Raw genomic sequence first — 16,340 nt, forward strand, 5'->3', positions numbered from 1 at the left:
TAGTACTAAAAAACCTTTGAAATGAATTTCCAATTTAAAATGCCTTCATGTGGACTGCAAAATTCAAATTTAGGTGTGGCTACAAATGCATCCACAAGTTATTATATTTCCAAACTATTGTGAAACTAAGTTGGAACTTTTTTGTTTCCCACAACAGCAAGGGAAAAACCCACTCGGAGTGGCGGCGAGGGGAGAGCACATCGCCATCGTGGACATGATGATTAAGGCAGAGCGATACTTTGAGATGAGAAAGGTAACTATTGTTTGAGGGTATCTTTTGAACATAGATTAGAGCATCTTTTTCAAGCGACAGAATAATACTGAATAATCAAATTTGACTACTGACAACTACATCGGTTATCAACAATGTGGTCTTGATTATCAAGATTTGATTTTGCAAAATTGAATTACTGTGAGCATCGCTGAACAGTGAAAATCAAGAGTTAAATGCTGTATCTTTGAGTTTGTGGCTGAAACAATATTCATGATCATAACACAATGGAAGGCAGAACATAAAGTTTAACTTTAATCTTAAAAGAAACAACTAAATCTAAAGTAACTGTTACTGTGTCTGACTTGTGACTGTTACAGCAACTTCATGGTACTGTAAATGCATTTAAGTTCGGATGCTTTTGATTTTGCGCTAAGGCGAAAATGTAGTGTTCACGGTGGTTTAAGGTCAGTGCAGTATTGTGAACAAATTTTCGCGGCGGTTTTAAGTTCGAGGTGAAACTGTCGCCGCGAAAACCGCAAACAGTAACTGAAAATTCTGCATCCGAAAATAATTTCATCAGGTTGATCTATAGAAAATAGGATATGGGAGATTCTTTATACACAACCAGGTATTTCTAATTCCAGTTGTAGAGTTTGAATTTCTCCATATACAACCAGGTATTGATCTCACCTGCTAATGTTTCGATGTCTATCAGACACCTTCTTCAGAGCTTGGCCATATTTAGGACAGTGTTCTCACAAAAGCGACACCTACATCGGCTACTTATAGCGGTGAGAAGCAGTACTCCAGTCAGAAGCTCTGAAGAAGGTGTCTGATAGACATCGAAACGTCAGCAGGTGAGATCAATACCTGGTTGTGCATAAAGAATCTCCCATATCCTGAAAATTCTGCATTCCCCAGGGCCTTCCTGAAGACCAGGAGGAGTACGAAGAGTTCTACGAAGACGAGCTGTTCGCATACTTAGAAGAGGACGAAGACGGTTACTCAGACGAGTACTCCGATTACGAAGACGACGATGAATTCGAGGACGAACTTGTGGACGAACTAGACAAGGGCGGCAAGGCCGAGGCAAACCAGGTGGACGGGAAGGACAAGTTGACCCCGAATAGTCCCGACCGGAAGGAGAGCGAAACAGGCAGCAGCAGAGCAAGCGATACTAGTGGTTACAGGTCAGGGTACGAAATCCTTTTTTTGGGTTAGTTACAAAATTGCAAATTGACAAAAGTTCTAGTTCGAATTTGAAAAATAAAGTTGCAATATCATAAGTCTGTAGTCAAATGTCATGTGCATAAGTTGTCATATATGGCAGGGCTCAAATTCATTTTTGGAAATAGGTGCACTGCATGGTGCACCCAACCAAAAGAATTAGGTGGCTGCATAGAAAGAATTTTGGGTGCACCACAAAATAGTTGAATGTCAGCAAAACATAATCAATTTTAAGGCTCTTAAGAACTTCAATCTGTAATTCTATGGCTAACTTCAAAATTGCAAACAAGAATACATCAAATAAAGTACAGCTGTTACACTAACGAAAGGTTATATTGCTTTTTCTGACTTACATTTCAAGAATATTCTGTATACTAGTGTACAATAGTACCTTTATCCTATAGCCTAAAAAAATATCTAGGTGCACTGGTGCACCCAAAGTAAAAAATTAGGTGCACAGCTCCAATTTTGGGTGCACACAGGTGCACATGCACCCAGTATTTCGAGCCCTGTATGGTGAACAATAGAATTCTTCTTAGATATCTTTTTTACTTGCAAATCTTGAAAGTTGTATAAATGTATCTCACACCCTGCAGGTCGGCCACGCGCCTGCGCAGGAGATCGCACAACCTAGACGGGGAAGACTTCGACGAAGAGTCAGCTGACCTCAATGGCCATGACCCCTATTCCGTACCCAGCGACGACTTCAAGGACGAGGAAGAGTTCAGCGAGGGCGAGGAGTTCTCGGGAACGTACGTCTCCGAGGACTCCGTCACGATCAAGGCGCCGCAGAAGTCCAGGCTGAAGAAGGTACAGTACATGTAATTCTTGTTTCTTTCACTGTAACTTTATGTTCACTGTTTTCAGTCACCTCTGGACTATGAGCTTATCATCACTGAAAAATCCTGTTGTCATTTCTTATGATTCCTTTGTACATCCGGTACTGTAAATGCATTTAACTTTGTGTGGTTTTAATTTTGCAGTAGGGAGAAAATGGAGTGTTCACGGTGGTTTTAAGTTTACGTATGAAACAATAGTAGCGCTACATGCACACAATGGAAAGAATTAAAATTTCACAGTGGTTTTAAGTTTGCAGTGAAGAGTTCACCGCAAAAAACGCGAAGAAAAAACACCGCAAACATTTCTGCATTTACAGTGCTTTTGTTCAAAGTTGTTTTGTCCTACCTGGGAATTCCTATGGGAATTTTATCATGTTTTTTTTTCAAGGTGTCGTTTCGACAGGACCGCTCGTCCGAAACGCAACACATCCGCAACATCTGCTTCAAACTTGCGACCAAGTACCTGAAGTCCAACGAGTGGAAGAGACTAGCCAGGATCTGGAAGTTCAGTGAAGGGCACATCAAGGCTATTGAGCATCAGTACGCGGGTGAGTAACGTGGTAGTTGTGAGTAAGTGGCAAGACAGATATACATACCATAGTCAATTCGGCGTCAGAAGGATGACGGCTGAGACACCACGATTTACCGGTTTCGACCTTTTATTCAAAAGTCTTCATCAGAATGACAAAGAGTGGTACTGCATTCCGTTTTAGACAGATACATATATACCAATTACTATTTTATATAGTATTACATGTATGTAGCCAATAAAGCTTTAAAGCCCACGTCAAACATACAGGACCTTCCACCACTTTGCTCCTGATCACAACCACTCCCCAACCAAGGTTAATTCGCTGGGTTGGGAGTAGCATGGAAACCATCTTGTTCTTGCATGATGCTTAATTAAACTGTGGATGTAATATTATAAAAGTACAGTCAACCTTACTACTAATACTAGTATCAAACCACCTTTAGGCTTTATTCTAGACAGCTGTCTCTGCCATTTTACATCAATTCTGTTTTATCCTTCTACTCAGAATCTATGTTTCAAATGCAGCCAAGAACCATTTTCTAGGAAGGTCGACACAAAACCTAGCTAAAGGACACATTTCCATTGATATTACTGTTTTAAATATTCATTGTGTGTCTAGATTGAATGCATAATCAGTTTATGCCATTGAATGGTCCACTTCTTTACCTGGTAGTTCATATTTCTTTAAATCGCAGGAACCAACAGCTATCGCGAGCATGGCTACCGAATGTTGCTGATCTGGCTGCACGGTGAGTGCATTGCCAGGAACAACCCCATCAAAGGCATCTACGAAGCACTCCTCACCATCGACAGGAGAAAACTGGCAGGTGGGTGTCTGCATCTGTATTACATGCATTCACACATTCAAACTCACTACATGTATGTCCAGACACACTCAAGCTCACTATGTCTGGTTTATCATCTATTGTACCGGTATCGCAAGGGTTAGACGTGCTTGCAAATACATTGTAGATGCAGTTGATGGCAGACTGCCAGGTCACTCCAGCTCTGCTCTGAGAGTTACAATGTACTGATGTTTTACATGACATATACTGCAAATGGAGGTGTAACTGTTACCTTACGGCATACATGTATACAATTTTGCAAGCTAAGAGAGATGCAGGAACCTGGTGGCAGCTGGTTCTGTTACCATGGTACATCATTGTACATCACCATTAAGTCAAGCAACATGCATGGTTCTCACAACATACAAAATTTAGTTCAACAAGTATTTGTCTGAACATGTATCTAATATAAAGTCGGTATAACTGCCCTTCGGCGTAACACGCCAGCTTCGCCAGAAGTAATTGGATATTCATCTTCAGCACACTGTAGTAGCTGTTAGGCTACCAACTCTATATTCAAGTTTTGGGGTTAGGTAGCAGGGAGAAGGTAGAGATCACAACAGAACTTGTCTCCCATACTAATGATATGCTCCATGCATGTTACAGACGACATCAGAAGAAAGGCGAATGCTGAGGCCTCTCAGTCGCCAAGGAAGTGCGCGGTCTCCTGACCCACGTGACTCACCACATGCCTTTGTATCACCACGCAAGTGTAACCAGGGGCAACCCGACGTCATTGGTCAGAGCTTGCCTGCCCCGCGACGTGCTCAAGTCACATGTCCTGACCTCCTGAGAGAGACCGTGTTCGAATAAAAAAAGGCTCTTTGTACAGAACCAAGTTTTTTATTCAACTGATGTTTCGGTGACCGTCTGTCAGCTTCCTTAGAGCAATTCTGACTGGTATACATTGCACTGCAGCTTACTAAAGGTGTTGCTGTTTAGAGATGCTGTCCTAAAAGTAAAACATATGCACTTTTGGGACCACATCAGATATCTGTAAACAGCAATTTGCACCAGTCAGAATTGCCCTAAAGAAGATGACAAACAATCACCGAAACATCGGTCGAATAAAACACTTGGTTGTGTACAAAGAGTCTTTTTATTCAGTGACGCACTGATGAAACTATTCACGGAGAGAACGTGTTTACGCGACACCGCGTGAAAACCCGCTGGGACGTGCAAAAATATATGGTATAGTCTCCTCTGCTCGTTCGTGTTGCATACGGGAGACGTAGAAAGCAGAATTTTGTTCAGGTGTAACTAGGAAATGCATACGGTAGTCGTTTTCACTGGATGATTATAGGTGAAGGGATCGTGCAATGTTATTGTTATTGTAACAAGGTTCGGTATGTATATGAGATGAAATCATTTATTAAATGAAATTGGGAACAAATGGGCTTGGAATGGAAATGCCACTGAACTAACTGTTTTTATCGACCATCATAAGGTATTGAGACCATCCAATGTAAGAGAAGAAATTGTGAACAAACTGGTGAAATATTAAGAAAGGTTAGCTAGGATGTCTACCTGTAGATGTTACAATTGGACTCTTCCAAGCTGTATGGACCAGAAGAATAGATAGCTCTATTCGTGATAGATGTGTAAAAAAGAACAAATGCATTACACTGTTGAATGCGAGGCTTACTAGTAAGGCTATCAGGACACATCTGATTTGTGATTTCTGATATACAGAAACAAAAGAGTTTTTCTGACGGATACAAAAATGTACATAGATTTTGGTGCTTGAGTGATGAAATTGAAAAAGTCGAAGTAAATACTGCAAGGAATACATATAAACTGCTTTCTTTGTCACAAACACGGTTTTGCTGGTGTAATAAAGCTGTACATTAATGCAGAATCCTGTTCTCTTGAGTAGGACTGATAATGTCACCAAAATGTTGGTAATTCTATGGAAGCCAAAACAATACATCTATAAAAGGTGTTAGCACACCAAAGTCTTCAAAAAGACAAAGGCGGTATTTATAAACAAATGAATGTTGCACAAAGACGCAAACACAGAAATCAACAGGTGTCTTAACCTTAGTCTGTTTTGTTGCGAACGACAAAATAATAGCACAAAGTCAAGGTGAAGATATCGTTATGTGCTGATCTAGCAGCCTTTTCTTCTACTGTAACAATAGATGTTATTCAGTGTATGTGGAGAAGAAAGGGTAATAAATGTAGCAATTTTTGGAAAGACTAGCTTGTGTTACAGCCCCTTTTCCACTAGAGGCTACAACTGCTGAGCAAATTTAGAGGTTGCTCAACAAATGTCATAGATAGAGAACAAATCTTTTTTTACATTTTGTATGTTTTGTTTTGTCTTTCAAATCATATTTTTCATACTTTTTTATTGTGAATCATATTCCAATTTCAAAATCCAATTTTTGGTGACTTGAACTTGAAGGTTGCTCAGCAATTACTGTCTAGTGGAAAGGGGCCTAAAGAAGATAAACTAAATGGTGTTTTGACTTTGAGGTTGAAAGAAAAGTATGGTATCATGACATGAAACCTGTAAATTTTCCTGGTGCACTAATGCTTTCAAGAGGTGTTGTCAACTTGAGATCTATTTCTTGGTGTTATCAGATCAGAACACAGCACAAGGCTTATACTGTACTAAGTTATAGGTGGGGAAAATGGGGATACATATACCAGCCTGAATTTTCTTCCCAAGAGTTGGATTTTCATCCAGTCAAGGCACTAGAACAAAGGTCTTATCAAGTCGATGTAAAATTAACCAGCCAAGGGTTCTATTGAAGCAAGGACTTTCATACTTCTGCTGGGTACCCTAAGAGTAAGACCGATATTAAAAGATAAAATGTAGTAATCTCCGAGGTATGCACACTTTAAATATCCAGGTGTTCAAGATATTCTTGAGAAGGCCTCGATAATACCATGTCGGTTTTTGTTTTCTTTGTTTTTTAAGGTGGCGGTCTTTAATAGGGTACCTGGCAGAATTGTGAGAGTCAATGTTTGATTCATAATATAATTGTTGAAGTACTGAAAAGCCATACAAGTTGTATCTTCCACTTTATGATAACAAAGAAAGAAATTAAATGGGCTTTTTGTCACTCGTTTTGTTGACCAAATGTTCAGATGCTGGAATTCATGAAGAATAAAATGTTATAACAATAAAAGGTGATTGCAGTGTTTTTGTCACTTTATACTAGTCCCCTTGAAGGAATCAAGATCATAACATTGTGACACTGCTAGTTCTTTTGTTATTTATGACAGATATTTTTATAAATACACGCAATGCACATATACCTTCAATTACAAATCAAAGGAAATATGTAAGGCAAAAACGGCTTTCTCAAAACATTGTTTAGGCAATGAAGTGAACTCAAAATACAAATGCCTGAAGCAACAGTGGCAATTCATAATAAGATAATGGTTACACAAAAAGACATACTTCAATAGTCTCATCACCTTGCAACAGAATGAACTGTCGCAAGGTACCTATAAATGTAAAGACTAAAGCGTTTACCCTCAGTTGCTACATGAAGATTCAGTGTCGTGATCTGAATGATGGTGGTCCTTATCATCTATTCTATGGCCCTTCCATACAACTGAGTGATTTATTGTAACTTGCACAAGACAAAGAAAGTCTTAAAGGAACCAAAACCTTGCCCTGGGGAAGTCGTAAAGGGAGTGCTCCTACTGTGAGCTGCCCAGCAGGTTGAGGGCTGGATTAATCCCCCATAACCACATAAATTCATAAAAGGATTAGATGTCTGCCAGCCTGGGACAATAGCAGGGACAGATTACCATAATAACTGTCAGAGAATTCAAACTTTTTTCTGTACTGGTTTTTCTATGAACAGTATCAAACCATGCAGAATGGCCCAGATATCTATCAAAAAGTCACATAATCCAAGGAAGTTTCAATCAGATAAGATCCCTTGGATAATCAGGACAATGCTATCTACAACTTTCAGTTTGGGGGAAGCCAACCTTGTTCAAATTTTCAAACTTTCAAATCGACCCTGTCAACATTGTGTTAGAGTGTCTAAATGGATATAAATTTCCAATGTCTTCCCAACATTAGCCTAGGTTGTGTGTCTAGAAATATGACTTGGGATTTTTTGCGTCTTCTTGTTGTTGTAACCAGCATAGAATAGGGCTCTGTAGAACAGTACATATAACTGCTAGCCAATGTCTCAAACTAAATTGCAAGCCAGTGTTGTCATTACTTTATTTCTTGGCTAACTGTCCTTCAAGCTAACTTCTTTACGTGTAGCCATACTTCAAATTCTTATATGTTATCTATAGAATTCAAACATGACTTGAAGAGTAACTTGTACATGGTAAACTTTCTCAGCCGGGCCACCACTGATGTGCACTGTACGGCTACCAGACGCATACTGAAGGCTATAGTTTACATTATCCCATACACTCACTACATACACCCCTACCCCGCCACGATATCAGAAACCTATATATCTTGTCAAAGTAAAGATTTAACAAAATGAAATGTATCCACTCACAGCGCCAATTCACACACCGCGCCTTGCTGGTGACCTCTGCCCTCAGTTGAAAAAGACCGCCAAAAAAAAAAGTCAAGGGTCAAATGTTTAAAGTGTTTTGGCGCGCCGCCTACCGGCTATCTAGAAAACAGCAGGATCAGTTCAGTTATTACAGCAGGATATTAGAAACAAACAATCTTTATTGACACAACAAAAATACAGCGACTTTCGCAAGGTCTTCTACAACTTAACATTCAAACAGACAAGTGGATACAAAGGTATTAACCTACATACAAGATCATAGTGTTACCACAAAGGATACCGAGGCTTGAAAAAATGTAACGTTACCAGATTGAATGAAAGTTGAACAAGATTTTGTTTTTCAAATGACAAATACATGTAGTGCAGTTGTCTCATTTGGATTCTGCGTTGGAACGATGCATCCTTTTTTTTATACTGAGACAATTTACCCCAAGGCCAATCAAAATGGCCCCGAATCTCACTTGTTGATGATCCAATACGTAGGAAAGACAGTACATTGGATGTATGCAACAGGGAAGCTAAAGCATAAACTAGTGAGATAAACTAAATGTTTAGGAGCTCATAGGATGTGGCGTGTCTATCATAAGAGAATAAGATACGCCTGCGGAGTGTTTGCCAAAAAGGCGCTTAGCTGTCAACCGTGAAATATCGCTAACGAACAGGAAAGATGCCATTGTACAGAAATCATTACCTTCGAGACGGGTGGCGGTATTGACTTCCAACAACCTTTGGTCCGTTGCTGGCGTCACATGAGCATTAAGTCTTGTGCCTATAGCTTTTGGGTCATATTCATATAACTGAAAGATCCTGAAAAGGCGCATTCTTTTAGCTGCAGCGCCACTTAGCTGTGGGACGTGCAACCAGTCGGCGTTGCCCTGGGAAAGGTAGCAGAAGCACCACCGAAACGTTGGCTGGAAGTTATTCTTAGTGATGTCATAAGAACCGACAATACCGAGCTGATATTAAGCCAGAAAAGTTCAATTTGTTCAGCTTCTAATAACGTATGACACCAAACTTATTCCCGTCCTTCAGGCCGTTCAGTGTAATATTAACCAGCTGCTTCTGCGTCGCGTGCCTGCGAAGCTGGTGTGTTATACCGAAGGGTGGTTATACCGGCTATAAAGATACAGATATATACATATAACGTTAGACCCCAAGAACGTGACAGTCAAGCGGCTCGACAAGCTCTGTCACAGGGAAATGTCCAAGATCTGGCTGGACATGGGAAGGTCCCTGAAGCAGATTTGGGGTTCAGGGACCTATGCGGTCATACTATATTATTAAAACACATACTTGACGTGTCTTGTTATTACTTTATAAAGGCAAAGTCAAATAAACCACAGAGTTTTACAAAAGATTTAGCTGTCGTATGGTCACATTCTGCACAATAGCCCACCAACCACAACCAAGCTGGTAACATAACACCAAGCCTGTTTGTCCTTGAACAAAGTTCGCGCCTCACCTGTAAGGTCATAACCTTAAGGCAACAATAGGATGGACCGTCTGATAGTATAAACGGGGAGTCAAATTCAATATTTTCTTTTCAAACAGAGCAAGATTAAAATGATACCATATAAAAAATGTAAAGTAGTGATTTCTGAATGGTTGGGAAAAGGTATGCACTTCATTCAGCTATCTAGAGAAAAACAGTATCAGAGTACAACCCCCCCCCCCCTTCTTAACATAATGGAACATAACGTGAAGGGGGATTGCCCAAAGTCTCGGTAAGCAATTAAGTCCGCCATATTTGAAAGTGTGAAAATGGCGGAAACGTCACGTTACGATCTCTTTCTGGAGATCACACAAAACCTCGAGGATACAGAAATAAGGGAGCTTCGTACCTACATAAGCAACAAACGACTTTTGCCGGCTAGAGGCCTCCAGCAAATGGATCCGCAACAGATCTTTGTGAAACCGGAACACGCGGGAAAGTTGAAGAAAGGAGACCTGTCACTACTTGTCGACCTCATGACAAAAATCAACAGGGACGATTTTGCAAAGGAGGCAAAGCGGATTGCTAAACAAGAGGGGAAAGGTGGGAACACATGTCATGTACATAATGTGTAGATAGCCATGCATTCATGCAGTATTCGTTTGTACATCGTGTTATTAGACCAACATGTCATGAAACTAGTTTCACTTTCAACATTGACGGTTTGATAAGCATTAAGAGTTGGATAGAATGTGATACGAACAGTTCACGTGGCGTATGTCTCATGTACGTATTGTATATAACATTACAAACGCAGTCGTACATTTGTGATGAATTCAGTTGTACGTAATTTGTTAGGTCAACACGCACGCCATCAGGTAGACTTTTTCACGGTTGAAAGCCTTATTTTTCACGGTTGAATAAACATGAACACAGTGACTTGTAAGGTGATACCCACAGATCCAGCGTTTTGCCGCGTCCTTGCAAGGTTAATACAAATTGAACATACCTAATCATGATTACCTCCACTGAAAAAAAAGAAGCATTGAAAGACATCTAATCCAGGAGACGTGGTGGTGTTGATATTGTAAGCATGACGTCCGAGAAGACCTTCTTGAACAAGACCCTGGCAGTCATGGTCAATCAAATCAAACGAATCCCACGCCACAATGCCTTCTAAAAAAAAAAAACACACATATTTACGTGACCTACCACCACACAGTTCAATTAACATACGGACACGGTGTTTGGAGATACCTCGGGGGGGGGGGTGGTTATGACATGTCCAAACCACCTCAGCCTTCTTGTCTGTACCATTTCCACGATGGCGTTTTTCACCCCAAATGTGAGCAAATATATTTTCATTTCATTCAATTACACGTTGTTTGATAGAACTGATGGATTGTCTTTCAGCCGTGCCGAACAAATCTGATTCATCTGAAGAGGAGCTCCCAGAGTCACCAGCAAAACGGCTAAAGTTACCACAGCCGCCCCGTCAAAGTGCCATGGATACATCCAAGAGTGAGTATACGTACAGAAAAGAGTCGAAAATGTCAGGTACAGGTGAGATTCAGGTTTTCCCAGAAACTGCAACTGATTTCTAGTAAACTTTGGATATTGTAATATTGTTATGGAGGTGATCTATATCGAAGTTTATCATTGCATTTTGTAAATAGCGAGAGCTAAAGCCCATATAAAACGCAGGAAATAGATACTCCAATATAATTTTTCCCAACCAGACATTCGTGCTTTTGTCTTTTGAATTATTCGAAGTATGCCAGTATAGAACTGCGTCGATAACTTATTGATCTCATACGTTCAACACAGCAATATAGATCGAACCTCGATGATTGATAAAATCTATATTATTTTACCAGGTGATGTGTCCATTTATTTCGACAAAGTCGTAAAAAGAGTCAGTCGCAACTGGGACGAGTTGGCAGAAAAGCTGGGGTTCACCGAAAACGATATAGAAAATTTAAGAAGTGACAAGCCTGACCAAGCTCGCAGGTGTAAAGCGATGCTCCGGAAGTGGAAGAACAAGTACGGGACAGGAGCTACCCTGCAGGTTCTACAGGATGCCCTCATCAGCATCGAGCAGGGAGACACTGCGCAGGAGTTAGAAGGTGGTATGCAGTTAGAAACATGTTGATTACTAAAAGTAATATAAATCTAATCATAAAATATATCATCATGTCTTAGAATGAAATATTTTTATGCTTTTCTGTTGACTAATCATTGCAAAACGCAAGATAAATTATGTGGTCACTGAGTGTAATTTAATTTGTAATCTACGTAGATGAGCATTGATACATTTCTAAACTTATCGACTTAATAAAACAGTAGAATACCTTATAATATTTTCCAACAAATCCGAAATGATATTAGGCTAAAGTGACTAGATGATGTATGTTATTTGCAGGAGGTGCTGGACAAAGCAGCGTAGGTCCTGAAGAAGGAGCAAGTGGAGGATTAACAGCAGGTGATTTCTTTTTTATGCTCTCATTTCCTTCCTTTTCTTAGTACAAAAAAACTAAGGGATGTAAGTGTAGTAAACTATGACTATGACTACAGACAAGCAAACGCAGTAATAGTGACAGTGAATGCAACAAACTCTACATAATCACTTTTGACCTATGCACTCTATATGAAACTACAGATGACACCAAACCACGTAACCAGAAAACAAAGAAGAAGGGGGAGACTGAACCTAAGCCTGATGAAGACTCAGAGCCCCTTGCTGACGAGGGCGATGGCAAAATCGACGTGAAAGTAGAACCCTGTGATGAAGACTTCTGGGAAACAATCATGGATGAGGTAGCATAAGTACATGTACAAGTCGTGTAGCATTGTGTAAAAACATTTATTCAATATATAGCAAGGGAGAATGACCATTTGTAGGTCTCAAGTGCCCTTGATTTCACAATATGGTGAATTCATCAAAGTATTGAAAAACATTGTTTCACAGCTTCATTTGGTGCACGTGATCAGAGACCAAGAGACCAAATGTTTCAAAATATTTCAAATCTATTGGCATTGTAATACTTCTGCTGATATTTGGGCATCAGTGACACAATGATGTTGGGTTTTTGTATCAAAGCAATTTGTATTAATTGATCACTCTGTTTAACTTTAGAATATTTTCAGTTATGAGAGGTTACAACAACAAATAGAATGTTCATGAGTACTGTTTATTTTTGAACACAGAAGGATCCGTACCGAATGGACCGCAAGCCGCGAGGGTACGCCTTGATCCTAAACAACACGAAGTTCACAACGCTGCCTTATCGAAAAGGTGGTGCCGTTGATCTGAGCAACATGAAAGCTTTGCTAGAGGGACTGTCTTTTGAAACATGCATCCTGGAAGAAAAGAAAGCTCAGGTTAGTGTCCAACAAGTATTATCATTGATCATTATTGAATTTTCTACTTCTAACTGATTATCTATTTAAATTGTTAGCCATAAATCCATATGTCGGCATCACATGAATGCAAAGTAATGTCTTTCTATGGATACAGTTTTCTTTAATGCATTCCAGGAGATAAAGGACGAAGTGCGAGCGTTTTCCCAGCGTGCGGAGCACCGACAGACGGACTGCTGCGTCGTGGTGCTGATGTCACACGGAGACGCTGGCGTCATCTTCGGAACCGACGACAGTCCCGTGCAGCTGGAGGACATCTTCTCCATGTTCGACAACAAGAACTGCCCTCGGCTGAAGGGGAAACCAAAGCTCTTCTTCATTCAAGCCTGCCGTGGGGGTATGGTTCTATTTCTATGCATGCCTCATTTCCTCCTGTGTCTCATTACCTCGTTCACAAACACACACATGTGTAGACTCACAAACACACACATGTTTAGACTCACAAACACACACATATGTAGACTCACAAACACACACATGTTTAGACTCACAAACACACACATATGTAGACTCACAAACACACACATGTTTAGACTCACAAACACACACATATGTAGACTCACAAACACACACATGTTTAGACTCACAAACACACACATATGTAGACTCACAAACACACACATGTTTAGACTCACAAACACACACATGTGTAGACTCACAAACACACACATGTTTAGACTCACAAACACACACATGTGTAGACTCAGACAAATACACACACACGCACGCACACACACACACACACGATAATATATATATATATACATACATGCATACACAGAAAAGAAAGAGAGACAAACACATTACAATGAAAACTTTTAATTCACCGCAGCTGGCTCTCAGAAGAGTACATCTTTTAGCATCAAATAATTCTTATTCGGACAGCCAATGACAGTGTGCTGATCCCCTTCTCTTACATCTTATATCTCCGAAGACTGAAAAGTGTTTTTCTTATATCACAGGAAAGGTTGATAAAGGTGATGAACCGGACAGCTCGGCCCCCGACGTTACGGTTAACCTCAAAAGCGAGATGAGAAGCCTCCTGCACTTCTCGGATGATGAGAGCGATGGGCCTGACGTGACGCCCACCAGAACTGACATGCTCTGTGGCTACGCGACACAGTTAGGTAAATATATATATATTTTTTATTGACATTCAAAAGACCAGCAAGATTTACTATCTATTTGTAGTGTTGTATCTATTTAGCCACAAAGTTTCTTTGAGCCGTATTACATTAGCAGTAACACGGCAGTAGATACAAAGACATTTCCTATCCGACACGTTCATTTGCACCTAAAAAAAAAAAACCATGTACTAATACCAATACAAATATAGCATTCTAAGTGTGTTTTACGCCCCCCCTCCAAAAAAAAAAGCTGAGGTCATCAGTATGATTTTTTAAAAATATATTTATTTATTTATTTATTGGTTTGGCTGTCCAGCACGCAAAACCAGGGCTGCACAACTGGCCCGTGGCAAATAAGTACGATAGCAATTACTGTTGGTTATCTCAAGGTAGAGGAAGAATTAGATATTGTAGATATGTACGATGCTACAATAACATGCTCAAAAATATTTTGGATAGTATTCTGTCTGTTAATACCTTGTTTGCTCTGTTCTGTTCTTCCAGGATATAACTCCTTCCGGAACAGAGAGAATGGCAGTTGGTTCATCCAGGACATCACCAAGGTCTTCATGAAGAACGCCAAGGACAAGAGCCTGGTCGAGATGATGACAAAGGTGAGAATATTTTGCGGAAGGTCTCCTGCTTTGTTTGACTTACAGCTTATCTCTTTTATCTAGATATACTGTACTACAAATCCATGTCCGAATGCTATCAAAATAAAGAATGTTATGCAAATTTTACTTTTACAGTATTAGCACAATAAGCACAGGTACCTACATACTGGCATGAATGTAGAAATAGATTGAAGACTTTCCATGATTGATGTTGAACTGTAATTCTCATATTCTGAATGTCTACGACAAACAAGCTTAGATCAAGAAAGGGCATAAATATTTTAGAATTATAGTAGATATATACGTACTCACCTGTACAAACATCGATATTCTTTATGTGCCATTAACATTCTTTTCTGCTAAGGTGATTCTGATGAAGACTTTTGAATAAAAGGTCGAAACCGGTAAATCGTTGTTATCTCAGCCGTCGTGCTTCTGACACCCAACCGACTATTCTTTTCTGCTAAGGAAGTTTGAGAGGCAAAGTATCAAACTTTTTTATTATTTCTGAAGGTGATCGACGACGTGTCCAAGCGAACCGCATCATGCCCAGGTACCACGGACCATGGTGCCAAGGAGGAGGCCGAGTTTCTATACAAGCTCCACAAGCCTCTCTACTTCTTTCCTGGCTTGTAGTAGATGGCAACAGTGGTGTCATGGCTGTTGTGAGGTAGGATTTGACCATGGTCAATACCGACCGACGGAGGCCATATATTTGTCATGGCACACAATACACAACTTGATAACGTTTGTAATGGGTTGTGTCATTGACTTTTTTATGTAGCTTGAAAGAAATGCTATGTTTGGTTTCTATAATAGAGGGACTGTTTTAAACAGAAGGTATGATACAGCTTCATGTAGAACATCAACTACTACAAAAAGAGTACATGAAAAACAATATAACCTCTAGAATCATTTAGCATAGTCACAGAAGTGAAGATCGTGCCTTTCCTTTCCAAGATTGATGTGCCTTACTGCATTGTTTTTAATGAATTCATGTTGATCTTAGTAGTTCGTTTTTCCATTTACTACATCGGGATGTGGTGCTTTGCTTATCTTTAGCTAAAATGTGATATTTAGCAGCATGATCGGTAGCGTTAATACTAAGTGATTGCATGGCTTTTTACAGCGGAAAAAAAAACAGAATATCATGTGTAAGAGTTAGCCATTATCACATTTGAAAATATTTTTAGACAAATGTCACAATGTAAATATAGTCAAATTTGTGAAAGATTGCTTTGTCACTATAAACGATATTGCAACCCATTTTAATTAGCCCTGCCTGGTTGTAACATGACATGACGTATGTACTCGTGCTTTTGCTTGTAGTAAAATCTTCAGATTTTTCTTTATTTTCTCTATTCTTGTACTCTGTAGTTAACCTTACGAAAGTCGCTGTACTGGTTTGTTACCAAAATAACAAGATCATATTGCAAACAGTAATCAATACGTTTTCCAATGATATATGGCACATGAAAAACTGAGATCTGTCTGACCGAAATCAAGTTTCAGAATGTTTTGTGTCACGATAATTTGAAGAGCTTTCTTGCAGTCAGATCGATAGATTTTAGATAACAAAAAG

General features: G+C 39.7%; 2 protein-coding genes across 5 annotated transcripts in view; both read left to right on the forward strand.

Moving 5' to 3' along the window:
- LOC136428903 (ankyrin repeat and death domain-containing protein 1A-like) overlaps positions 1 to 6,799 on the forward strand; it is a 44,217-nt gene extending 37,418 nt beyond the window's left edge. For 3 of the 4 annotated variants that reach the window (XM_066418728.1, XM_066418725.1, XM_066418727.1), the window contains 6 exons: positions 158 to 253; positions 1,136 to 1,410; positions 2,038 to 2,251; positions 2,669 to 2,828; positions 3,508 to 3,639; positions 4,264 to 6,799. In XM_066418728.1, the coding sequence (XP_066274825.1) occupies positions 158 to 253; positions 1,136 to 1,410; positions 2,038 to 2,251; positions 2,669 to 2,828; positions 3,508 to 3,639; positions 4,264 to 4,328 (942 nt within the window). In that variant the 3' untranslated portion in view covers positions 4,329 to 6,799. The remainder of the gene's footprint in view (positions 1 to 157; positions 254 to 1,135; positions 1,411 to 2,037; positions 2,252 to 2,668; positions 2,829 to 3,507; positions 3,640 to 4,263) is intronic. The other variant, XM_066418726.1, reaches the window with a different exon arrangement.
- A 2,976-nt stretch (positions 6,800 to 9,775) lies between these two features.
- LOC136428904 (caspase-2-like) lies at positions 9,776 to 16,110 on the forward strand. The gene is made up of 10 exons (XM_066418729.1): positions 9,776 to 10,200; positions 11,011 to 11,118; positions 11,475 to 11,723; positions 12,020 to 12,079; positions 12,257 to 12,414; positions 12,805 to 12,978; positions 13,135 to 13,354; positions 13,980 to 14,144; positions 14,649 to 14,758; positions 15,272 to 16,110. The coding sequence occupies exons 1-10, from the start codon at positions 9,927 to 9,929 to the stop codon at positions 15,392 to 15,394; spliced, it is 1,641 nt and encodes a 546-aa protein (XP_066274826.1). The 5' UTR covers positions 9,776 to 9,926; the 3' UTR covers positions 15,395 to 16,110.
- Positions 16,111 to 16,340: the final 230 nt, after the last annotated feature.

This window comes from Branchiostoma lanceolatum, chromosome 2 (assembly GCF_035083965.1).
Source record: "Branchiostoma lanceolatum isolate klBraLanc5 chromosome 2, klBraLanc5.hap2, whole genome shotgun sequence".
NCBI lineage: Eukaryota > Metazoa > Chordata > Leptocardii > Amphioxiformes > Branchiostomatidae > Branchiostoma > Branchiostoma lanceolatum.